A 25,684-nucleotide genomic window follows, 5' to 3' on the forward strand; every position below is an offset into this window, starting at 1 on the left:
TTCTCTCAACTGCACAAGGTAGATGGAGCCGGGCATCCACCCTACGTAAACATTAATCTGAATTTATTCCAACAATTCAACCAAAAAATGGTGTACGTACCACGTATACAAGTAAACCTCCTCTCCCTACATAAATAGTTGAAATTGCATATCATAGCAAAAAATAAAAGTTGAAATGGAGGACTCATTATTTACACCTTGGTGTATGTGCCAGATGGATACAGAAAAACCTGATTATGGTCATCCATCATTTACAGTTGAAATGCTCCAGACAAATATGAGAAAGAAGACAGATTAATTAACAACGTCAAGGACCAACTTCCGGGACTTCAAGACAGACCACCTCAAGCGCCGGTAATAAGCAGCTTGAAGAAGTGCAAGTGACAGAACGAATATCCATTTGAATCCCATCTGCGTTTGGAAGCACTAAAATGAGAAGGCATTTATATTTAAGATGACAACGTTTGGAAAGGTTAGACGTCCATTTACCAGTTTCCTCTCTTCCATTTCTGGTTCTGCTGCCCATGACAGAAATGTTACTACGTCTTTTCCCATCTGCATAGAAGTTTGTGAACAAAAGAATCTGATCCTCCAAACTTTGAATGGGAAACCAATTCTGTAGTTGACAAGAAGCTCTTGCTACTCCAAAAATATTGTTCACTAAATTATGAAAATTTACCTGAGATTCTGTTGCAGGGGTACCATCTTCATACTCAACAGCACCATCAATGAGCATTTTAGGCATAGCTATTGCTCCACCAGGAAAATAAGGGTTGTAGTGAAGCCCTTCTCGGATCTAAAATACAATCAGAAGTCAGCTTTAACTGCTTAAAAATACAAACCAGGGTAATACCCTCGTTGCATGGGAAACAAATTTATATCTTTAGCAAATGTGACATGCACTTGTAGCATGAAAACGGTGCATATTTTTTGAGGATAATACAAATAAACCCCATAATAAGCGAGGTTAAGCCAGAGGGGACTGGTTCAGTAAGCACCAGACGTTATCCAGGTGGCTTATCAAACAGCTGAAGCCCGAGAAACCCTGAGTCAAGCCCAAGTTTTGCTCAGTCGTTTAGCCTTTTTTAGGAGCAACTGTCAATTTTATTGATGCTGCTAAATAAAAGGAAACACAGAGAGCAATCTTACATCCCTTTGAGGTAGTTGGCCTCAGTACTTTAATCATACATATACTGCCAGAAGAAAGATTAACTTCAGCAACCAAATTCAGGTAGACCTAAACAAACAATTATTTCCTAGTTGCTAAATAAATCCTTTTTGCAATCATCCGATCAATAAAGCCAAAAGACCCAGTGCATTAATTTGAGATTAAAGAATTTTACATTAAAGAATAGTCATTCTTATGGTGTTGGTCCGTTGCAAAACAACAGGCCATTAAGGGCCTAGAATTGGCTTGTAATTGAAGTCAAAAGAACCTCATCCACATTTTAATTTATTTTTCCAAATTCCAAATTTATCAGATGTTGCCAAAGCAAGCTACAAATTGATTTTTTTTTTATGAATGAATATAATTTATTAAAACAGAAATATGAGGCAATACAGTAGACCCAAGAGGAGGCACGAGTTGTTACCTCTTCTAACAAATATTACATCAAACTAGAGCAGAATTGACCGGAATTAACCAGAACTAAAATTACAAAGCAGTCCAAAATAAATGTTCCCTTGAGGCCCCTTGCTTAGCTAACCCATCCGCTAAGGCATTTGCTGATCTTCCCACCCAATGAAAGGTAGCAGCCATGTCTTTTGTGATCCAGTTGACTTTCCTTAGCATATCTCTATGTCACCACATAGCTGAAGCTGGTTCTGTCAGCCATTCCACAACAATCTCAGAGTCCCCTTCAACTACCAAGTGCTGGACTCCTAACTGTTCTGCAATCTGAATACCTGGTACTGCCGCTAATAACTTAGCTCTATTGGAATCTCCTATTCCCACAGGGCCTGAAAACAATGCTAATATTTTGCTTTCATTATCTCTCAGCATGCCTCCTATCCCGGAAGGGCCTTGGTTTCCTTGGCTGCTTCCATCAAAATTCAGCTTTACCCATCCTTCAGGTGGAGGCATCCACACAACAGAATTCTCCAAAAATCATCAAAAGGAGAATGTATAAAATAGGTCCATAGTTCTCAACCAATGAATGGCCCTAGTTAATATACAGTCCTCAACAGCTTGAGTGCTTCTTTCCTCCTCCTTAAAACCCTTGCATTCTTTTCTTCCCATATTGTCCACAAGGCAGCTGCTCTAATACATCTCCACATTATTTTTCCTTTTTTTGTAGGCCACACAAAAAATGAAGGATCGAATAGCTGACTTAAATCTGGACAGATTCCACCTGCACCCAAACAAAGAGAAAATCCAACTCCAAATAGCACTAGAAAAGGAACAAGATACAAGTAAGTGAGAGCAGTCCTCACCACTAGCCCTGCAAAGTAAACACCAGTTAAGGGACAAACACAAAGAAGGCCTTTTCCTCTGCAAACAGTCCAGGGTATTAATCTTTCTATAAAACACCTCCCAACAGAAATAATAACTTTAGGTGGAACCAGTCTAGACCAAATCTCCTTGGTTGGAAAACCCCACTGTCCCTGGGAAGAAAGGGATTTGAAAAAAGAAGCACAGGTAAAGTAACCTTTTGGGTGAGGGAACCATAACCTCACATCAAAACTACGGGGGTCCAAGAAGGGACAACAGATCTGAAACAATGTTAAGTTCATCATCCCTCAAGCCTCTCCGAAAGCCAAAGTCCCAACTTAAGGAGGGGGGTGAAAAAGGAGATGGGAGAAAAAGAGAGATAACCTTTTCCTTGTAAAGGAAAATGGAATAAAGAGACGGAAATTGGTCCTTTAAGGCAACATTACCCACCCAAATGTCTTCCCAAAATAACACAGATGTACCAGAATTCACATCATATCTGACAAAGTTGAGAAACTGAAGGAGGATACTCTGGATTGCTTTCCATGGGGAAGCCAACGTAGCTTGACGTGATACACCCGCATCCCAACCATTTTCCAATCTACCATGTATACTAGCTATCACTTCATGCCACAACCTCTCCCTTTCTCTAGGCCATCTCCACAACCACTTTCCTAAGAGAGCTTTATTCTTGAGAGTTAACCTTCCTAGTCCCAAGCCACCTTCCTCTTTACTCCTACAAACTATTTCCCAGTTAATTAGGTGGTCTTTCTTTTCCTCCCCTGGTGAGCTACAAATTGTTTCTACACCATCAATTACACATTCAAGGGTGTAGATAAAAGGCAAAAGCAAAGAGCTTCTTCAAAATGCACCACCCTCTAAACTCAATACATATAAAATTGCTCCTGCCAAATTCTTCAAGGGCTAAACACCAACCATGAAAAGGCTACTGGCAGCCCTACAAAGATGAAATAGGAGATCTCTTACATCCAAAAATTCCATAGTCCATTTCCTTCTAAATGCTCCACACCCCCAGAATCCCATCATAATAGGACACAAAACAATGACTCGAGTAATTGAGGGAGAAACAGTCAAATTGAAAAAAAATAACAAAATAACCCCCAAATGGAGAGGTAATGGGACAAAGAAACACATTGCATAGTGACTCCTGTACAGTTTTTTTGCATGCAGCATTTGCTTGGGATTTGAAGCCCTTCTTGGTCCAAATCAATGTTTTAAAAAACGAACGGGAGGCCAAACCATTTTTGCCTCTGGGTTGCAGGTCATTGGTTTGACCGTCTGGGTCGAACGGGTCAGACTGTGCCACATTTTTTAATAAATAATGCCTCATTTTATATTTAATTTATATTTTTTAATTCTGTTTTTAATTTTTTTTATTTGCAAAAAATGCTAAAAATTGCAACTTGAGGCCAAAAAAGGTTTTTTTGGCAAAAATAGCTAGACAAGGCGCCTATGGCTTGCACATACATTGATTGTAAAGTTATGGCCTCTGGAAGTTTGCGTATACATCGAGTGTCCAACCCATGACCTAGTGACCGGGTAGACCAGGTCAACAGTTCAACCACTCATGTTGGACGGATTTTTACTAAGTCAATGAGTTATGACCAAATCTTGGGTTTTAGCTAAATTGGACCCAGAATCATGGCTGGGTGACGGTTTGAATGGTTTGACTGTTGTTTGAATTAGGTAAGCTTGACTCTAATAGGGTTAATTGTTCAGATGGTGATCGTAGGCAAAAGGATGGGGATGAGGGTGGTGTTTTTAAAATGGATGTGCGAGAGAGAGAGAGAGAGAGAGAGAGAGAGGAGTTGTGGATGGTACTGCTGATGTTGGGGTGGTTAAAGTTTTAGAAAGAAAGAAAAGTTACAGGATTTTAGATGATGGGGATAAGGATGGGGATGAACAGCTAGATAATGTGACTTTAGATGAGACTAACACAATAGAAAGTAAGCTAAACATTTAAGAGGTGGTGAATACAGAAGTGAAGGTTAGTAAAACATTGGGTCTTTTTCTTCCTCAGGGGGGAAGAGTTTGCTAGAAAGGTGTTCAAAGAATTGGAGGAAAAGGGTCAGGAGAGTGAAAAGTTGGACTCAGGTGAGCATGGTTTTAACTTAAGGGTTGAAGATGCTCTTGATAGAATGAGGTTTGTTGTTTCTGTAGGGGTTGTCGATGAAGAGGGTAAGTTTCAAATGTTGTTAAGACTTTCAGGAAGAACATGGTTTTAGAGTTAGAGAGGATTAATGAACCTTCTACATATTCAATAGAGGTTAAGGAGCTTCCTCTTGCGGTGAGAAGATTGTGCCATGTTTTAATATTCTTATAACCTAAGTGTTTCCTAGGCACCGTAATGTCGCCTAGAATTGCCTAAACGCCTTAACAACTATGCTTTGCCCAAAAGGCAAATGCCACTTGACACACTCATTTTTTGGACATGTTTTTTATTTTTTTTGACTGCTTGATACTCTACTCAATAAAACATTGATCACACTTGACAATAAATCCAATTGAACAATAAAGAAGAATAGAAGAAAAGAGAAGAAAAGAGAAGAGAAGAGGATTAGAGGCAATGGAACAGTGATGGCGGCGCCAGCTTCTATTATATTATATAGGGCGACAAAATAAGAAGGGAAAAGACCTTTGTGCCCTTGTTGTAAGTAAAGTACAATAACAAAAAAATAAAACGCTTTAACTAACCAAACAGACCCTAACAAATTAAAATAAATTATTTCAACACTCCCCCTCAAGTTGGAGCATAGATGTCAATCATGCCCAACTTGTCACACAAATCATTATGCCGCACATGATGAAGACCTTTCGTGAAGATGTCTGCACGTTGTTCTTCTGAGCTGACATAAGAGGTGCACACTTCTCCATTCACAAGTTTTTCTCTAATAAAATACTTGTCCACTTCAATGTGTTTCGTCCTATCATGGAGGACTGGATTAGTTGCAATGTTGATAGCAGCCTTATTGTTGCAATAGAGTAACATAGGGTTGCTAACTGCAAAACCCAATTCACCTAACAAATTTCTTATCCACATGATTTCAACAACCCCATGAGACATAGCTCTGTATTCTGCTTCAGCACTAGATCTAGCCACCATACTTTGCTTCTTACTTCTCCATGTGACTAGGTTTCCTCCTACAAAGGCACAATACCCACTGGTAGACTTTCGGTCATCAACTGCCCTTGCCCAATCAGCATCAATATATACTTCCACCTTTAAATGTCCATGTTTTTGGAACAGCAAACCAGCTCCGGGAAACTTTTTGAGGTATATAAGATCCTCTCTGCAGCTTCAAGGTGAGTAGTTCTAGGATTGTGCATGAACTGACTAAGGACACCCATTGCATAAGCAATATCAGGCCTGGTCATAGACAAATACAAGAGTCTCCCTACAAGTCTCTGAAACTTCTTCACATCTTTCAAGAACTCTCCCTGACTGTCTCCTAGTTGATGGTTATGTTCAATTGGTGAGTCAATTGGTCTCACCCCTAATTTGCCTATATCTTCTAGTAGATCTAGTACATATTTTCGTTGGGAAATAAAGATGCCCTTGTGAGAGCGGGCAACTTCAATTCCAAGGAACGTAATGGGCCTAGATCTTTCACCTCAAATTGAGTGGCTAAGAATTTTTTTTGTCTCTGTATTTCAGCCTCTCAATCTCCTGTGATCACTATGTCATCCACATACACAATTAGAGCTGCAATTTTCCCTTCAACTTTCTTCACAAATAGGGTGTGGTCTGGCTGGCATTGTTTGAACCCTATTTGTTGAACCGCTAAGTGGAACTTACTAAACTAGGCCCGAGGTGATTGTTTCAGCCCATATAAGGATTTTTTTAACCTGCACATTTTTTATTCACTGCCTTTGGCACAAAAACCTGGAGATTGGGTCAAGTATACTTCCTCTTTTAAGTCACCATTCAAGAAAGTATTTTTTATGTCCAACTGGTGAAGTTCCCAATCAAGATTTGTTGCTAATGAAAGGAGAATCCTAATAGATTTCATCTTGGCTACTTAAGCAAAAGTCTCTGCATAGTCCACTCCATATACCTGTGTAAAACATTTTGCCACCAGTCTGGCCTTGTACCTTTCTATAGTTTCATCAGCCTTGTGTTTCACTATGAACACCCACTTGCAACCCATTGGTTCCTTCCCTTCAGGAAGATCCACCAACTCCCAAGTGCCATTTTTGTGTAATGCATCAATTTCTTCCTTCATTGCATCTACCCATTCAGGTTTGGATAAGACTTCTGTCGCATTCTTAGGAACAGGGATACTGTCAACATTAGAGAGGAATGCACGATATGAAGGTGAAATATGGTCATAGGACACAAAGTGAGAGATAGGATGATTAGTGGTACAAGATCTAACACCCTTTCTCTTAGCAATAGGAACATCAAGATCATTAATGATAGGGAAATCAACATTGAGAGGAACAGGCATATCAATAGGAGCAAGTGTACCTGGCTGATGAGAAGGATCAACCTTTGATGAAGCCGATGATGTTAGTTGCATAGTGTCAGGTTCCACGGCTCTTGAACTCTACTGGCTTTTGTGGCGGCGAAGAAAGAAACGGAATGGAGGAGGATTAGGTAGAGGAGGTAGTTGAGTCTGAGCTTGTTTCTCCTCAACCCTACTCTCCCCCTGAGGAGAAATCAAGAAGAGAGGTTGATTCTCATAGAAGGATACGTCAATGGAGACATAGTACTTGCGAGATGTGGGATCTTAGCAACGATACCCCTTTTGAGATAAAGGGTAACCAAGGAAAACACAAGGAATAGCACGAGGATCAAATTTACCCCGAGTAGGGGACAAGTTATGGACAAAGAAACAAGAAACAACACCCAAAAACACGCATTGGAATGGGGGACAACGGAACTGTAGAAAACAAAAGCTGATGTGGGGCCTTATACTCTAGTAACCGATATGGCATACGGTTGATGATGTACGTAGCACACAGAACAACATCCATCCAAAAACATTTCGGAACATTAATATGGATTAACAAGCCACGAGCTACTTCTAGAAGATGACGGTTTTTTCTTTCAGCAACACCGTTTTGTTGGAGTGTCCTAGCACAAGAGCTTTGTTGGAGCGATCCACTCGAAGCAAAGTATTCTGTGAGATCACCATGGAAGTATTCCTTTGCATTGTCCGACTGGAAAATAAGAATTTCAGTTTGGAACTGAGTGAACACCATGCGTTGAAAGTCTTTCACAATTTTAGGCACTTCATCTCTAGATTGCATAGGGTTTACCCAGGTGTATCTAGAGTAATCATCGATTAAGGTAATGAAGTACTTATATCCAGCCTCAGTAGGTAGAGTAACAGGGCCCCAAACATCAGAATAAACAATATGAAACGGAAATTCAAATCTTTTATTTCTCAAAGGAAATGAGCTTTTACAATGTTTACTCAATTGACATGTCTGACACTACAACTGACTCACTAACAAAGACTCAAACAACTTTGGAAACATAACTTTTAATAACTCAAAAGAAAGATGACCAAGACAACTGTGCCATAAATAGGCTTGACTCTCACTAGACGAACTCAAGGACTCTATAACCACAAGACCAGCTTTATTCTCCAACACGTAGAGAGCATCCACTATGCTTCCTCTACCAATCGTCTTCCTCGAGGCCAAATCCTGAAACACACATGAAGACGGAAAGAAAGTAATTGAACAGTTCAAGGAGTGAGTAACACTACTAATAGAAAGCAAATTTATAGGCACATGCAGTACATTAGAAAGGGTAAGGCCGAGTGGGAGAGATAATGGTTCCTTGGCCGGCTATGGTGGAGAAAGAACCATCAGCTAGTCTCACCTTATCTCTCCCAGAGAGAAGGTTGTATGTCTGAAATAATTTTGACTTACCGATCATGTGGTTTGAGGCTTTGGAGTCTTACCCAAGGAGAATCAGATGTATGATATGACACATGGAAGGCAGTGGCAGTGTTACTTGATGTAGACGCGAAAGAGGAAGGAGTAGGACCAGAATCCATCTAGCAAAGAGTCCTACCATATAGCTCCAAATGGTCACAAAAGGAGTTGATCTCTTCCTTAGGGTCGGAACTGGGACTCCTTTCCTGAGTTACCATGGGACTAGTCTCTTGAGATGCCATATTAGTTGATTTATACTTTTTCTAATTCTGCTAACTTGGTTTCTTGCCCTAATCAGTTGTTGACTTCTTACCCAAATCCTGTGCCCATTTAGGTTTTCCATGGAGATCCCAACATGTATCTCTAGTGTGTCTTGCCTTCTGGCAGTGAGTGCACCAAAGTTTACTCTTATCATCTGTTCTTTTCTGAGAGTCACCCTTCTTAAAACCACCTCCGACATTAATATCTAAACTTCCCCGGACAACTAGGGCAACTAGCTCCCCCTCTGTACAATTCATCACACTTCTTCTACTCTCTTCTGACTGAACTAAGGCATAAACCTCCTGAACTAATGACAAGTCTTTACTTCCCAAGATCTGCACCCTAATAGACTCATATGAAGGATTCAGCCCCAAGAGAAAGGCAAATACCCATTGCTGAGATACAAGTGACTAGTATGACTTTGCATCTTCATTACATTTCCAATTTACATTCTGATAGTGATCAAGTTCTTTCCATATCGATGCCAGATCTGAATAGTACACCGAGAGACTCCTCTCCCCCTGCTTGCAAGTAGAGGATTTATCTTGCAGTTGGTATATCTTGGCATAGTGTCTTTGCTCTGAATAGGCGGACTTTGCTTGTTCCCATATTTCACAAGCAGTTTCATCCCACATAAATGTCTTTCTTACCTATGGCAGCATGGAAACCAAGAGCCATGACATCACCATACTATTTTCTTGGTTCCACCTATCATATTCAGCACTTTGGTTCCTTCACTTTCCCATTGATGTATCGTATTTTCCCCCTAGCAGTGATGTAGAGTTTTATTCCCCTAGACCATTCAAGGTAATTCAAACCGTCAAAGGGAATAACAGCCATGGGGAAACTCATATACATTCCCCCATTCACTCCATTTTGACTTCCTAAAACCCCTGAAGTAGCAGAATTCTCAGACAACATGGTCAACACAGAATTTTTTATCTAAACTCTCAACTTAGGATCCCTCCTTTTATCAGAATAGAAAACTCCACACACAACAAGTGACCAGTCCACACACTTCAGTTTTGGACTTATCTGAGCACAAGAACAGCACCAATTTCCAGAAAAAAAAAAAAAAAAAAAAAAACAATATGACAAAAACTGATTTTCAGACCTGTACGGAATAACAGTCTCAGCCTACTAGTTTTCCAGAAGGTTTACAAGCATTAATCACTAAGAGAGATCCTTACACACATGAAATCAAGCCAATAAGCAGAGAAAAAAGGTCATCCGTGACCTACAGCCACCTTTTCACAGGTATAGAATCACACAATCCAAAACAAAAAGAGGTATAAACCTCACAAGGGTCTGCTGACATTCAGTGGTTCAGATTCATTCGTTTTACTCTTGGTACACGACCAAGGAAAGAAAAAGAAAAAAAGAAAAAAATAGGGCTGTACTAGTTGCAGATCTGATTCGATCAACCCAAATTTAATCCTCTGTTCCACCCAGATTCAGCAACTTGGAGAAGAAACTTGATTGCCCAGATTCAATGGCCTTGCTCTAATACCATCTTGACAATAAATCCGATTGAAAAATAAAGAAGAAGAGAAGAAAAGAGAAGAGAAGAAGAAAGGAAGAAGGATTAGAGGGAACAGGTGCTGGCGGCGCCAGCTTCTGTTATAATATATAGGGCGACAAAAAATAAGAAGGGAAAAGACCTTTGTGCCCCTGCTGCAAGTAAAGTACAATAACAGAAAAAATAAAACGCTTTAACCAACCAAACAGACCCTAACAAATTAAAATAAATTATTTCAACAATCACCTTATAACTGATTTATAAAATTTTTTCAGCCTAAGCAGTATTCTCCTAACACATGGGACTCCAGATGCACCCCTCAATTTTATCCATCCTACTCTGATTCTATGGGAGACATCATTCTCCATCTCTCACTTGTTATGAATTATTGAATCGAGTCAAAGATAGATGTCGCATCGAGATATCTCTTGGTCTCCAATCCTAGATGTATCCTACTTTTACCTCTTATTATTATTAAAACTACATTGCATATATTTTGTTGTAATCCTACCTATTGTAATTTGTAAAACCTCTTGTTTGACAAGTAAATCGAATTATGAAACTGTTTTAAAATAATTTGTTTCTAAGACATTTCTCCATAAATCTAATTTTGAATATAATCTTTCTCTAGTTTCATCAATTAATACTACGCCATCAATAATAAAATATACCATAGTACCTCAATATGATTATTTTATCATTTTCTCCTGCAAATGTCCTTTGATATATGCAAAGAATATTTTCCAGCAACAAAAGGCAGAAATATGTTTTGCATTATCTAAACAATCTTATTTATCCCAATTCTCCCTTTTTCTTTTTCTTTTTCTGTTTTTTTTAATAAATGGTGAAAAACAACATTTGTGAGGGTAATAGTACATAACTAACATTATAGACTAAGAAATCTGTATTTTGCAGAAGCAAGGAAGTTTGAAAATTCTATTTTCTTAACTCTAGATGTCAATTCAAGTAGATAGGTATCTGAGTAATCTAGATAAGGGATTAGGTGAATAGTGGATTACCGAAACACCAGCAGGAGGATCACGATAACCAGTTAGAAGAGCAAAAACATAGTTCTGACCATTGTGGCGAGCCTGAAAGGACAAAGAGTTGGATGTTGGCAAGAAACCAGGAAAGAAATTAATCTGAAGAATTAAAAATTAAGAAGACTTCAGTACCTTGGTTATGAGGCTCAGATCTGGAGGATATGCCCCTCCATTTGCAAACCTTGCAGCTTGTTCATTTGCATATGGCTGAGGAAAGCGATCACTTAGTTTACCAGGGCGAGTGAACATTTCACCCTCATCATTAGGCCCATCAACTACCTCAATTTCTGCAGCCATAGCCTTTGTCTCCTCTTCAGTATATGCCACTCCAACAAGATCACGATAAGAAATTAGAGACATTGAATGGCAAGATGCACAAACTTGTTGGTAAACCTGGTGGCCACGGCGAATCCTGCCCAGATATGGTTTGAATGCAGAACCAATAAGATATTAGCAAGACCATGGAAACATACGCTAAGATAATATCATGAATCATGATCCCCTACCTGGAGGATCATGCTAAAAGATCTAATCTAGAAATACAACCAGGCAATGACACTACAAAATAGGTTTTATTTTAGGAACTACTGCTTTCTTTTATAAATAACTTAACAAATTCAGAATATTCATCAAAAAAACTTAACAAATTCAGAAAAATAACCATCCACCCACGATGCATGATCATATGAACTGAGAATGCCTTTGTGAGGCCAAGGGTAACTTGGACAGTCTAAGCCATGCTCAGCCTCATCAGCAGATGCTACTGTTGCAAAACTCAAAAGCCCAGAAACTCCAGCTCCAAGGAGTGCAATAGCTCTTAGGGACTTGACACCAGCAGATCCAGCTCCATCTTGACCCCTCTTCTGAACAAGGGAAGACAAAACTGGAGAAGCCTGCAAGATACAAGGCCAAATCTATTAGCAAATTGTGATGAAACATTTAGAACCAAAACAATAAGGTCTGATGGATTTTGTATGATAGAATCACATAATCTAGTTGAAACCTATGTTACCTAGTGTACAACACTTCAATTTTTAGTGTAAATTTGGCATCTGATACCATGTCCTTTCCATATTGAGGTAACAAAGGTTGAAACTTAACAAGAGGTAAACCATGTTGACAAATCAAGAAAATAACAAAGAGAAAAATATGTTACTGTTTAAATGGGCTACAATGATAGCCCAAATATCCAAATCACTTTATCAAGCTTGATGGAAATAGTTACTTGGAATAGTCTCAATCTGCCAGATATATACATGGATGACAGAGGAAACTGAATTATCTCATTAGAAATGAGAAACAACTTAAATTGGAGGACTTGTTTGCTAAATAAGAAGTTAAGAATTTAATAGTGTAGCTGTGGCTAATCAATTTCATGCAAACACACATTGCCAAGAATTACATGTTTCTCTAACAACTAAAGAAATACAGGATAGGGAGGTAGAACTCTGTTTTTTTCTTATAAGCAGCAACTTGGGTGTGCATGAGTTGAGTGTTTGTCAAAAACTTCAAGGGCACAGGGCCAGCATTTGTTAAACTTTGAAGGGGGTTGTGCCCACTGCAACAGAAGTTCTTCAAACCAGGTATCCAATTTACACCTTTATGTGAAACAATCTCCTAGAGCTTGGTTTTACAGATTTAGGAGTTTTGTTTAGAAATTTAGATTCCCCACAATCAAAGGCAAACCACACATTATATTATTCATAATGGATGATAGTAGCTTAACGGTGTTGACTGTATATGTTTATGACATAGTGGTAATAGGTAACAATCCCTCTAAAATTGCTAAGTTGAAGAAGTTCCTTACCACAAAGTTTGTAAACAAAGATCTAGGAACTTTTAGGTATTTCCTAGGAACCGAGGTTGCTCATTCCAAGAAGGGTATTTTCATTTCTTCGAGTAAATACATCATAGATTTGATAAAATATACTGGAAAATTAAAAGTAAAGCCTACTAAGATTCCTATAGAGACCAATCATAAGCAATGTTTTAAAATGTGGAGGCATGACATGAGGTGTTCTACCACCTAGAGGTGTGAATGTAGTTTAGAATGCAAGATACGTAATCCTTCTCAAGAGAAGGGGAAGGAGGAAGTAGCAAAAGATGTACATGTTTTCCTTTTTCTTTCTTTCTTTCTTTTTGTATGAGGTGTGCATGAAGCACACAAGGCATACGCCTTTGGTACACTTCATGCAAAAGGCATCTGAGGTTTACGTCTCAAAAACATAAACCCTTCCTCGTGTGCCTCGGGGCATTTTGAGTGTGCTCACCTGGAGGTGCACCTCCAAGCATACACTTCCCACACCTTTTCTTTCCTTTTCTTTCTGTTCTTTCTTTCTATATGAGGCATGCATGAGGCACATGAGGGCTGAAGCATACAGCTTTGGCACGCCACATGCAAAAGGCATACGAGGCATAAACCTCAGCATGTGCCTTCGGGCATTTTGAGGGCACTTTTCCTGGAGGCACACTTCCATGTGTAGACCTCCACACCTTTTAAAACATTGATCATAAATTCTAGAATGATCAAGGGGCTCTTACAAATAAAGAATTTTCAAATATTACCTGAAAGACTTCTGCAACCATGACTGATTGGATGACATCCTTCCTACGCTAGAATTGTTCACGGTCAATATGCTTCAAATATGAATTTCCCATTGATGATAGCTATTGAAGCATACTGGGCTGGTTGTATTCATAACTGACAATCTACTTATGGTTATTGCATGTTTCTTAATGGTAATTTAGTTTCATAGCAAAGACATGGTGCATGGTTCTTTTAAGCTACCATGGCTAAAATCTCTCTTCAAAGAATTGAACAGTCCTATTGATAGCCCTAAGAAGCTTTATTGTAATCATCTCCTAATCCTATGCAAATGATGGAACTAAACACATTAAAGTGGATCAGCATTTCAATGAAAAGAAGGTTGCAGCTGGAGAAGATGTCTTATTCTTTGTTGAGTCTGAGAATCAATTAGTTAATGAAAGGCGTTGTCAAGTCTAAGCTAGTTGATAGTTTGAGCAAGCATGATCAACATCTAAAAGTGCAAATGTGGTGGCTGATGCATGGGCACAGACAGGTGCTGTAAGGGATCACATAGAATGGGTTCACCATGGCCAGCCAAAAAGTTGTAATTCTAAATGGTGAGTTTAGAAATATGGCATGAGGTGATGGATAACCCCATTCTATGGTATTGGTGGATAGCTGACAACCAATGCCATAGAGTGGAGTTCACCAGGGAAATATTGTGGAGATGGCCATTAGAAAGAGAAAAGTTATGGCATGAGGTGGTAGATAGTATCCATGGAAGGTTGGAGAGTGGCTTATGAAGGTGTATCACATTGGGCTACTATGGCAGCACCTTGGAAAGCAATTCATGGTATCCTTCCTCTTTTTCTCAGGTATATCAGGTATGATGTATGTTCAGGGAATTTAACTCAGTTTTGGGAAGATGTTTGGATTGGTGATCTGCCTCTAAAGGATTTGTTTCCTTCCTTGTATTCCATTTCCTTGTACAAAAAAGAGGTGATCTCAAAATTTCTAGTCCCCCCTTTATTGCCTCTAGGCCATAACTGGGATTTTAGGTTTCATAGGGCATTGAGGGATGAGAAATTCACCTCTGTAACAATGCTTTTGCATCTTCTTGATAGAGTTTGTTTGGAGCCTTCTAAACCAGATAGAAGAGTTCGGTTTCCAATTCTAAAGGTCATTTTTCTTGTGTCACCTTTTTAATGCCCTTTGTCAGTCCTCTAACCCCTAATCTTCCCCTTCAAATGAAGTTTGGTGTCGACCTATTCTCCCTAAATTTAGTGCCCTGTGTTGGGAAATGTTCTATGGGAAAGTGAACACTCTGGACCACTTGCAAAATAATAGACCTTTTTGTGTATTTTCCCAAACAGGTGCACTTTTTGTAAATCAGATGGTATGCCTCAGGCACGACTAGGTGCATATCCTAGGTCCCAAGCGCAGAACTTTCAAAAGGCAAGTGCTTGGTGTGTCTTGAGCTTCAGCCCAGGCGTGTGCCTTTTGAAAATCCATGCATTTTATCAGTTTTTTTATGCTTAGCAGCTGGGCCGACCAAGCCCTTCGAGGCAAGCCCAAACAAGTCCATATTAGGGCCCTAAATTCTTAATCTCTATAAAAAAAAGTTATATAACTTTGTGTGTATTTTAAAAATATCTTTTATTAGGATGAATGAATGAACAACATTAGCAAATAGGGTTTTCGAAATATATTTTTAAAAGACACTTGTTATAAAACCTTTTTCTGTGTATAGGGATTAAGAATTTAAGACCCTGATATGGACTTGTTTGGGCTTGCTTCAAGGGCTTGGTACAAAGGTGCTTGTAGAATCAAGAATGCATAATGTTTAACATCACATTGGCTATTTGAACTAATGCAATTAGGAAAAAAAAAATAAAGAGATTAAGAGTTTACATGCTTAAATATGTTTTATATGTTATGCTTGATTTTCTTTTTAAATTTTCATTTTAAATATGTTTTACATGTTATGATTATGTATTTTAATTTGAGATAATAGGTTTTTTTAAAGCACTTCTTCTAAAATTTAAGTTTATATTTTATTATTAATATTCTGTTTAATATTATGTTGCATTGAATTTTTTGGCTTTTTTTGAATATTTTTATCTTTTTTTTTTTTGCACTTTTGCACCTTGCTTCAAAAAAATGCATGCCTCACCTTGCACCTCGGGCCTCAGGCACAAAATGGTCCTTGCACTTCTGAAACACTATAATGATCTTGACAGATCTTTAGAGTTTTGACAGTCGTTTTTGTAAGCATTGAATTTAGTTGTAGATGGACAGGCTTGTTTTTTGTTATTTTCTATTGTTTCTATTAGAAGCCCTTTGTATCTGGATTAAGTTGAGTAGACGTTCAAGACTGCTATCAGCCTTGAACCCTAATAGATTTCAGGTTCGAAAATAGAAGAAAAAGTATAGAGAAGAGAGGAGAAAGAAAAGAGAGAGCAGTAGAACACAAGGGTTGAAAGGAGGGACAGAATCTTAATGTTCTGCCGCCGCCACTTCTATTTAGCATTTATAGGTTATGCTAATTACATGGAAAGGACAGATCTGCCCTTAGTATTTACATAACAAATAGAACACAATAAAACTGAAATAACAGATTGACCACCAGCTAACCCTAGGATGACTAGAACACATTCTACCCTACGAACACAGTGGGACCATAGCTGTGGGGCCCACATCAGTGTTCTCTACACTCCCCCTCAAGTTGGGAATAAATGTTTATCATTCCCAACTTGGATAGATCCGCCTCTAGCTTCTTCCTTGGTACGGCTTTGGTGAGGATATCTGCTAGCTGCATGTTGGATGTGATGTACGGGAGACACACTTCTTGTGATGAGACCCTCTCTCGTACAAAATGTCGATCAACTTCAATATGTTTAGTTATGTCATGCTGCACCGGATTGTGTGCTATATTAATAGCCGCTTGATTATCACAATATAGCATCAGGGGCTTCTCATACTCAATACCCAACTCCTCAAGTACTGATCTCAGCCATAGAATTTCAGCCACTCCGTTAGCCATTGACCTATATTCAGCTTCAGCACTAGATCGGGAGACAACACTCTGTTTTTTACTCCTCCAAGAGACAAGGTTACCTCCCACAAGGGCACAATATCCAGAAATAGACCTTCTGTCATCAACACTCCCAGCCCAATCGGCATCCGTATAGACCTCCACCTTCATGTGGTTATTGTTCTTGAACAGTATACCTCTACCCGGGCATCTCTTCAAGTATGCTAATATTCTTTCTGCTGCAAGATGTGTGGTTCTAGGAGAATGCATGTACTGGCTAACAACACTTACTGCATAACTGATATCTAGCCGAGTGAGGCAGAGATATAGGAGCTTTCCCACTAATCGCTGGAACATAACCTTGTCTTCAAGAGGCTCCCCACTCTCTGCACTAATCCTGTGGCTCTGTTCAATGGGTGTATCCACAGGTTTGACACCTAACTTTCTAGTTTCCGCCAACAGATCTAGAACATATTTCCTCTGAGAGACAAAGATCCCCTGTTTAGATCTAGCAACCTCAATACCCAAAAAATACCGAAGTGCACCAAGATCTTTCACCTCAAACTCTTGATGGAGCTGTTTGAGGGACTCAATTTCATGGCTATCATTTCCTGTCACCACAATATCATCAACATATACTACAAGTAGTGTCAGAGAGGACTCCACCCTCTTGATGAATAGGGTATGATCTGACTGGGCCTGTACATAACCGAACTTCCCAAAGGCTAGTCTGAATCTATCGAACTAAGCTCTAGGTGACTGCTTCAAACCATACAATGCCTTATTGAGCCGGCAGACCTTCTTACCTGTCTCTGTATCATAGAATCCATGAGGCAACCACATGTAAACCTCTTCCTACAGGTCTCCATTCAGAAAAGCATTTTTAACGTCCATTTGGAACAAAGGCCAAGTGTGGCTTGCTGCAAGAGATAATAGAATTCGAATGGTGATCATCTTGGCTACCGGGGCAAAGGTCTCCAAGTAATCTATACCATAAGTCTGGGTGAACCCTTTTGCAACTAGCCGAGCTTTATACCTCTCAATGAAGCCACCTGCATTGTGCTTCACAGTAAATACCCATCTACATCCAACTGGTTTCTTTCCTTTGGGCAGATCAACCAACTCCCAGGTGTTATTTTTCAACAGGGCATCCATTTCAACTTGCATTGCATCTTTCCACTCCGGGACGGATAGGGCTTCTTGCACTGTTCTTGGAATAGGGACATTGGCAACGGAAATAAGATAGGACTTGTAGGTGGGAGATAGGCGATCATAGGATAAAAACTGGGAAATACAGTGGGTTGTAGATGTGGTACAATGCCGTTTTTCCTTACGGACGGCAATGGGAAGGTCAAGGTCATCTACAGGAGGTGAAGTGCAATAGTGGAAGAAGTCTCTGTGGGCCCTGGGACTGTAATACCTGGACTTGGAGCCGCAGAAGAGATTGGAGCTGGCCTAGACTGCTGATGACCGGGATCAACCTACCTGCATCACCTGTGATAGACCCTCAACTCCTGATCCCTCTAACCACCCTCACTATTGTAGCCCTCATCACCCAATGGAATAGGTAAGGGAACAGCCCCAAAAGTATTACCCCTACCCTCACTGCGCTCCCCTTGAAGAAAATGACCCAAATCCCCACTCGCACTGCTCTCCCCCTAAGGAGAAACCCGAGAATAATAGGGTGTCTCCTCAAAGAAAGTGACATCCATAGAGACAGGATCATAGCAGCAATAACCCTTTTGAGTTTGTGCATAACCAAGAAAAATGCATTTGGAGGCCTTTGGTTCGAACTTGGAGTGATGGGGTCCGAGAAGCTGAACAAAACAGGTACAACCAAATGTTTTAAGGGGAACAGTAAACAACTCCTCATTTGGGTATAGAAGGGAAAAAGGAGATTTCATATCAAGAACCCGGGAATGAACCCGATTAATAAGATATACCGCCGTGAGGATAGCATCACCCCAGAAGTGAATAGGGACATTGGAGGTAAACATAATACTTCTAGCCACCTCCAAGATGTGCCTATTCTTCCTTTCTGCAACTCCATTCTGCTGAGGTGTATAAGGGCAAGTGCTCTGGTGGATAATCCCATGATTAAGAAGGTAAGATGCCAATGGCTTAGCAAAGTATTCCTTTGCATTATCAGATCTAAGAACTTTGATCTTGGCATCAAGCTGGGATAGGACCATTTGGTGAAAGTTTTTGGTTAGGGCGGGAACCTCATCTCGTGAACGCATAAGATAAACCCAAGAAAACCGGGTATGGTCATCAACAAATAACAAAATATATCTGTACCCACCCATAGAAGGGATGTGATATGGCCCCCAAACATCAGTATGCACAATATCAGTAGTATTACCAAACATATGAACTGCTCAGTAAGATCTGCCCTTAGTATTTACATAACAAATAGAACACAATAAAACTGAAATAACAGATTGACCACTAGCTAACCCTAGGATGACTAGAACACATTCTACCCTACGAACACAGTGGGACCATAGCTGTGGGGCCTACATCAGTGTTCTCTACAAGTTGTTCTCTCAAACACTATTTCCTTGTATATTCTCTTTTTTCTCTTTCAGTTTACTTGTTTATTTAGTAACAAGAAGATATCTAGACTTCAAGGAAAGTCCTCTAACAATCTAGTATATAATAAGAAAAACATATGTTAATTGTAGTTGACTACCTCTTCAAGAACTCATTTAATAGCAATGAATCATCCATATGCAGATACAATTGTAGCCTGTTTTTTGGTAGAACACCTATGAAAGCTCTATTGCATTCCAAAACAATGACTAAGTTGCCACTTTGATAATCCAATCATTTGAGTGGGTAAGGGGATTCATCTATTTTCAAGGTAAACAGTTAAATATTAGCATCATAACACCTTAAAACAACAATCAGGTATAAGGGAAGTTCCCAGGTTTAATGAGAATTATTTGAGATTTTTTCTCGAATGACTTATTTTAATATTTCTACTGTTTCTTATTCTGTTTTGATTAATGGTTCTCCTGAGGGTTATATCTATCCTAGCAAAGGGTTGAGACAGGGTGATCCTCTGTGTCCCTATTTGTTCATTTTAGGTATGGAAGTTTTGTCTAGGCTATTGTGTAAAGGTAAGGAGTCTGGAAGAATTCATGGTATTAAGGTTGCTCGTAATGCTCCTTCTATTTACATTTGTTGTTTGATGATGATGTTTTTCTCTTTATTAGGGCTTCTAGGGAAGTAGTTAATCTTCTGGAGGTGATTGACCGATTTCAGGAGATGTCTGGACAAACTATTAATTATCAAAAGTCTGGGGTTTATTTTGGTAAGAATGTGCATCATCAATGTAGGAAGATGATCTATAGGCAGTTAAGGATGGAAAATTTGGATTACCAGTCTAAATATCTGGGTGTTCCTTTAGTTTGGAAAAGAAGTACAAGGGATTCTTTCTATTTTATTTTAGATAAATTTCAAGCTAAACTGAATGGTTGGAAAGCTGTCAATTTGTCTCAGGTGGGTAAATTAGTCTTATTAAAGTCTAGCTTGCAGTCAATTCCTAATCATGTTATGTCTATGGTTCAACTTCCTAATTCTGTTAATGAGAAGATTGACAAAATTCAAAGAAAATTCTGGTGGAATTTTGGGAAACCAAATAAAGGTTTTGCTTGGGAAAATTGGGATATACTTTGCTCTCCTCTGACTTATGGAGGTTTCGATATTAGGAAAGCATCTGAGGTGAATAGGGCTTTTCAGCTTAAATTGGCTTGGGTTTTCCTAAATCGGGATGATCGGTTATGGATTAAAGTGCTGAGGAGTAAATATTTAAATTCACATTGTTTGTTTCCTAATAGATAGAAAGCAAGTAGTTCTAAAGTTTGGATTTCTTTGTTTAAGTGTCTTTCTTCCTTGAAAGATCAAGTGATTTGTAAAGTTTGTGTGAATGATTAGGTTAATGTGTGGAATGTTCCATGGATTAGAGTTGGTATTAAATACATGGCTCCTATGGGACCTGTGAATCGGAGATACAAATGTTGTTGTTTTAATGATTTCTTTGATCAATCTGGAAGTTGGAATGTTGAGAAGATTTCTCAAATTTTTTGTGATACTTGCGTTCCTCTTGTTAATGAGACTCATATTTTTAGATCCATGCAGGATAATCATTTCATTTGGACTGAATCCAAGAATGGGAACCTTACTGTTAAAACTGCCTATTTATCTATTTGGAGGAATCGTGCTTATAGGGTGAATATTTTGATGGAGCGTTTAATTAAGAAAGTTTAGAGGTTAAAGGTGATTCCTAGGTTTAAGTTGTTTCTCTGGAGGTTGGAGAGGAATTTTGTTCCAGTAGCCTCTCTTTTATCATCTAGAGCTTTTATTGTTTCCTCCTTGTGTGGCCTTTGTGGTAGTGATACAGAGTCTTTGCTTCATCTTTTTTTCAAGTGTTCAATTGCTAGAGCTGTTTGGTTTTCCTCTCCTTGGGGTATTAGGACAGAGGTTATTTCTGGGGAGGAGCCTTTTACTGTAATTTGGAAATACTTAATTGTTTTGACTCTTTGGATGTTAAAATGAATTGTTTGGCTTGGATAACTATTGTTTTTTATTATATATGGATGGACAGAAATCATGTAATCTTTCAAGACTATCAATTTTGTTTGGATCAGCTAATTGCTATTATTAAGTTTGTGTTTTTGGATTTTCAGTTGTCTTCTGCTGCAGGTTCAGAAGCGATGCTTACATTTCAGAATTACTACAGTTCTATCAAATATCTTAAGCATCCTTCGTTTGTTATTATCTGTGATGGGGGGATTTTGGATCAGTTTAAATGGGTCTATGGCTTTGTTTGTTATGATTCTATGGTAAATTTTATGCTTGTTCAGCTGGGTAATGTTTGGTACAAGAGGGTCCTGTGGAGTTGGAGTTGGTGGCAGTCTGGAGGGCATTGTTGTTTGCAAGGAATCATCAAATTACTTCGGTAGTTATTTTATCAGATAGTCTGGTTTCAGTGGAAACGTTGAATGTTGGGCCTTTAAATCTTCCTTGTGGTTGTTTATATTTGGTGGACAGAATCCTTTTGTTACTCAGATCTTTTAAATTTTCTTCTGTTAATTATGGAAATAGAGCAGCGGTTATGCCTGCCCATGTGTTGGTTAGGCCGTTAGGGAGGCGAAATATGTGGATGATGAATTCTTTTGGGAGGGTTGTCCTCCTGTTTTTTTGGAACAGTCTGATGTACTAAATAGTTTCTTATAATATATAAGTTATTTTAATTATCAAAAAGAAAAACAAAAGGATGGTTGCATTGGTCACCTCAGATTGAATTATGGTATGGTACAATTCTTTACATCCACTACCCCATAAAGCAGTATATGGACAACCACCACAAACTATTTCTTTTCATATGCCAGGTGACAGGTACTACGGTTTTACTATATAAGGTAGGGTTTTGAGATTAGTGTTCTTAGCAACTAAACCATTTTGCCATGGAATTTTAGTTACAATAAGTAATATTTGATCATTGGATGGTGAGGACTGACAGTATCAACAATACAGTGACTGAGATGCTCAAGATAGACACCCTAAGGCCAAGCTTGAGTACAAGGTTGCTTGAAAGGGAAAAGAAAGACATGATCCTTCACATGTCAGCTTTGTGCAGCTCATCTACTGTAGTGAATAGTATAACGTATTTGAAACATATGGTGGTCAAAATATATGTTCATTTTCTATTCATTTAATATTGGATTCTATATTTGGCTACAAAGATTGGTTTCTTCTTTATGGTAATGCATATTTGTTAATCAATCAAAAGCTTCATTGAACCCATGTAGAAATTCCCTGTAAATCTTTTAACCCAATTTGTACTCATCCAAGTGATTTAAGAACGCAAAGTAAAATAAAATAAAAACTCATTCATAGAATATAAGCAAGAGGATCCATAGATAGTACATAGACCGGAATGATATGGATGGAGGGGGTTACCACGTAATCAGTAGCAACGACGGACTCATTAGTAGCGACAAGTTCAGCATTGTTCCTATGAGGTGCGGCCCTCGCAAGCAATCGCGAAAACTGTCCAAAGCCTGCAATTCTCTTCCATCTTATTTTAGTTCAAACGAATAAACTCCCAGTAATTCAGACAGAGAGAGAGAGAGGGAATGAAGGAAAGCGTCGTCAATTACCATTGATTCCAACCTTAATCTTTCCGGAACCTGCAAGATGAAATCAAATGAAAATTGGAGTTGAAAATGCGGGTCGAAGCTGGAAAAAGGCTGCGAATTGAGTAAATGATGAAGAATTGTGGCAGAAAAGCAGAATAAAACTTTACCCATGACTGCTGAAAAGAAGGAAAGAGGGACTGGAGATACAAGGGGAAACGGATGGAGATGGAGTTGCAGAGGAAATACGGTGAAAAGAGAGAACAGTTAGGGTTTGAGCGAAACCAGGGTGTTGACTGGAGATACTACGGAAGGGTGGATTCGAGCCGAGCCGAGTCGAATACTTGGCTATTCGAGCTCGGCTCGCTGAAATTGTGTTAGGCTCCATCGAGCTCGGCTGGGTTCAAAGTTCGTAAGTTTGAGTTTGGCTCGACCGTAAGTCAAGTTTTTTTTTTTTAAATAAAAATTGTACATATAAAAATACTTTTTATTTTATATACAAAAAATTAAAATTAAGCATTATAAAAGTTATTTATTATATATATATATATAATTTTTTTATTTTACACAAAAAAATAAGAATTATAAAAAGTATTTACTATTATACATAGAAAATAAAAATGTTAAATAAAATATTATTATATATAAAAATTAATTATATATGTATTTATGTATGTATGTATGTGATGAGGGGTAACTTGGTCCTCCCAATTGTACAGCCACACATGACTTCTAGATGACACCGCGGTGTTGAATCAACGTACCAACTTGGTAAGTTATCTTGGAGCACCTCGCTCAGGCCGACCTCCACCTCGGCAAGGCCGTGCTAGTAGACCCCGTAAGAGTACGATGACCTGTTCTAGGAGCTAGCCAAGCTGAGAGGACCTAAGGTGACCTGTGAGGAAGAGCTCGCTAACCGTCCCCAGCAGTTTGATACCGAAGGCGTCGATAGCGCGACCATTAGAATGGCTCACCATGTTGTGCGCCTCGACTTTACTTAGACCAATCATAACCCCCACGAGGATCTCTCAACTGACAAATTAACGCACTAGAAAAGAAAGAAACAGCTCCTCAAAGAGCTCAGGCCTATTCCCAATGAGACCCTGAGCATTGGGGCCTATAAAAGGCACTTATTTCCTGAGAGAATGTATGTGCGATTACAAGTTCTCAAGCTCTCTCACTTTCTAAAATACTTTCAAAACACTATTTGGCTTAAGCATCAGAGTGCCCTCCCCAGGTAAAGACACCCGGACACTCTAACATTGTCTCTCTTGCAGAACAAAACAGCTCGGCCATCTCCAACTCGATCCAACACAGCTCGGCTAATATTATTTCCCTGCAAGTCTCTTAGAATATTACACAGTTCTCTATTATATAGCTTGGACATCTCCAGCTCGACCTAGACAAGGGAACCATCCAAATCTGCTTCAAAATCATCAGCCAATAGGGGAGCTGCCAGATCACGCATTATACTAGGCTTGCGAGCCTCATGAGCCAAGCTTCATTGGGCTCGAACTTGGCTCGATTAGCAAACGAGACTATATATCAAGCTTGAGCTCAGTTTAAACTGAGTCGAGCTGAGCTTTTCACAAGCTGAGCTCAAATAGCTCGTAAAAAGCTCGGCTTGTGGCCACCCCTACTTCCTAGTGTCCACGTGTGTCATATCGAATTTGTTGTTCCTCACGTTACAACAAAATAAACTAGGATAAATTACAAATTGCTCCCTGTACTTTGGGGTAGTTTCCGAAACTTTCATTTGTAACAAAAATCACCCTAAACTTTTAAATACTAGCACTTTGCCCATCGTTACCATTTTGAGGGTGTTTTGTGGCACCACACAATAGCAGGATAGCTATTCTATTCTATGGTCCTACATAGGCATTCTATAAAGTGGGGTATGGTTCAAGGTTATTCTGTGTATCTCATATACACAATATGAGGTGATCTACACCATGGATCAAGAGTAATATTATTTCAGCATTTTAAACAAAATGCAAATCAATAATATGAATGAATTTAACATGTGACAAAACTTAATAGTAATACAATTAAAAGTAAAAAACTAAAAAATCTAATATTGATCAAAAAAATTAAAAGTAAATACAAGCCTACAAAGCACCATAACCAACTTGGGCTATAGTACCTAGTTGTGTGGTTACAACCACGATAAAATGCTATGGTTGATATTTAGGATGTGGTGTAAAGTGTAAACCACACTACGATATATTGCGTTTAGGGCCATGCTACACCATAATTGAACACTTGAATGAGGTGTGGCATGGTTTGAAACCTAATATATCGTCGTTTCACCACACTCCCGAGCACTGCCTTCATAATTATAAAGACATGTGTGTTTGCTCTGAAATCTAAATGCCCTCGAAATTTGTAATAATTATTTTAAGAGGTGTATGGCAGTTAGTGAACTTTTCTTGGTTTTAAAGTCTAAATGTAAAGAATGTTTTTTTTTTTTGAAATTTGAATGTTGAGTTCTAAAAATGGCAATTGATTATTTTAACCCTAAATATTAGAAAGTTTGTTTGACTTTTAACAAACCTATTTACCAATTAATTAAATGGATTTAAAATAATTTTAATGATAATAACAATAATAATAACTAATTATTAATAAAATTAATAACTAATATTATTAATGAAAATAGTAATTAATGATTAATTAATAATAAATAATAGTTATTTCTATAACTAATTAATCATTAATTAATTACATAATTATTTTTAATGAATTGATAATTTAACAAGTAATTAATATATTGAAAATACATAGTCTTAAATTATTTAATATTTAATTAATTAAAT

At 38.6% G+C, this 25,684-nt stretch overlaps 1 protein-coding gene across 1 annotated transcript; it reads right to left on the reverse strand.

Moving 5' to 3' along the window:
- Positions 1–23,186, reverse strand: LOC104598216 (cytochrome c1-2, heme protein, mitochondrial-like). Its single transcript, XM_010260139.3, has 9 exons — positions 23,039–23,186; positions 22,893–22,922; positions 22,693–22,793; positions 11,837–12,057; positions 11,297–11,576; positions 11,141–11,212; positions 680–796; positions 490–555; positions 1–411 (listed from the first exon to the last, which is right to left on the reverse strand). The coding sequence occupies exons 1-9, from the start codon at positions 23,040–23,042 to the stop codon at positions 295–297; spliced, it is 1,008 nt and encodes a 335-aa protein (XP_010258441.1). The 5' UTR covers positions 23,043–23,186; the 3' UTR covers positions 1–294.
- Between the last annotated feature and the right edge of the window lie 2,498 nt (positions 23,187–25,684).

This window comes from Nelumbo nucifera, chromosome 7, assembly GCF_055504915.1.
Source record: "Nelumbo nucifera cultivar China Antique chromosome 7, China Antique-T2T, whole genome shotgun sequence".
Classification (NCBI taxonomy): domain Eukaryota; kingdom Viridiplantae; phylum Streptophyta; class Magnoliopsida; order Proteales; family Nelumbonaceae; genus Nelumbo; species Nelumbo nucifera.

Bases quoted from the DNA above. Each gene is read 5' to 3' on its own strand.
- LOC104598216 (XM_010260139.3), bottom strand. The intron at 797-11,140 runs GTAATCCACTAT...ATTGTATTTTAG, and splicing joins ATCCTCCTGCTGGTGTTTCG to ATCCGAGAAGGGCTTCACTA. The intron at 556-679 runs GTAAATTTTCAT...ACTTCTATGCAG, and splicing joins CCCCTGCAACAGAATCTCAG to ATGGGAAAAGACGTAGTAAC.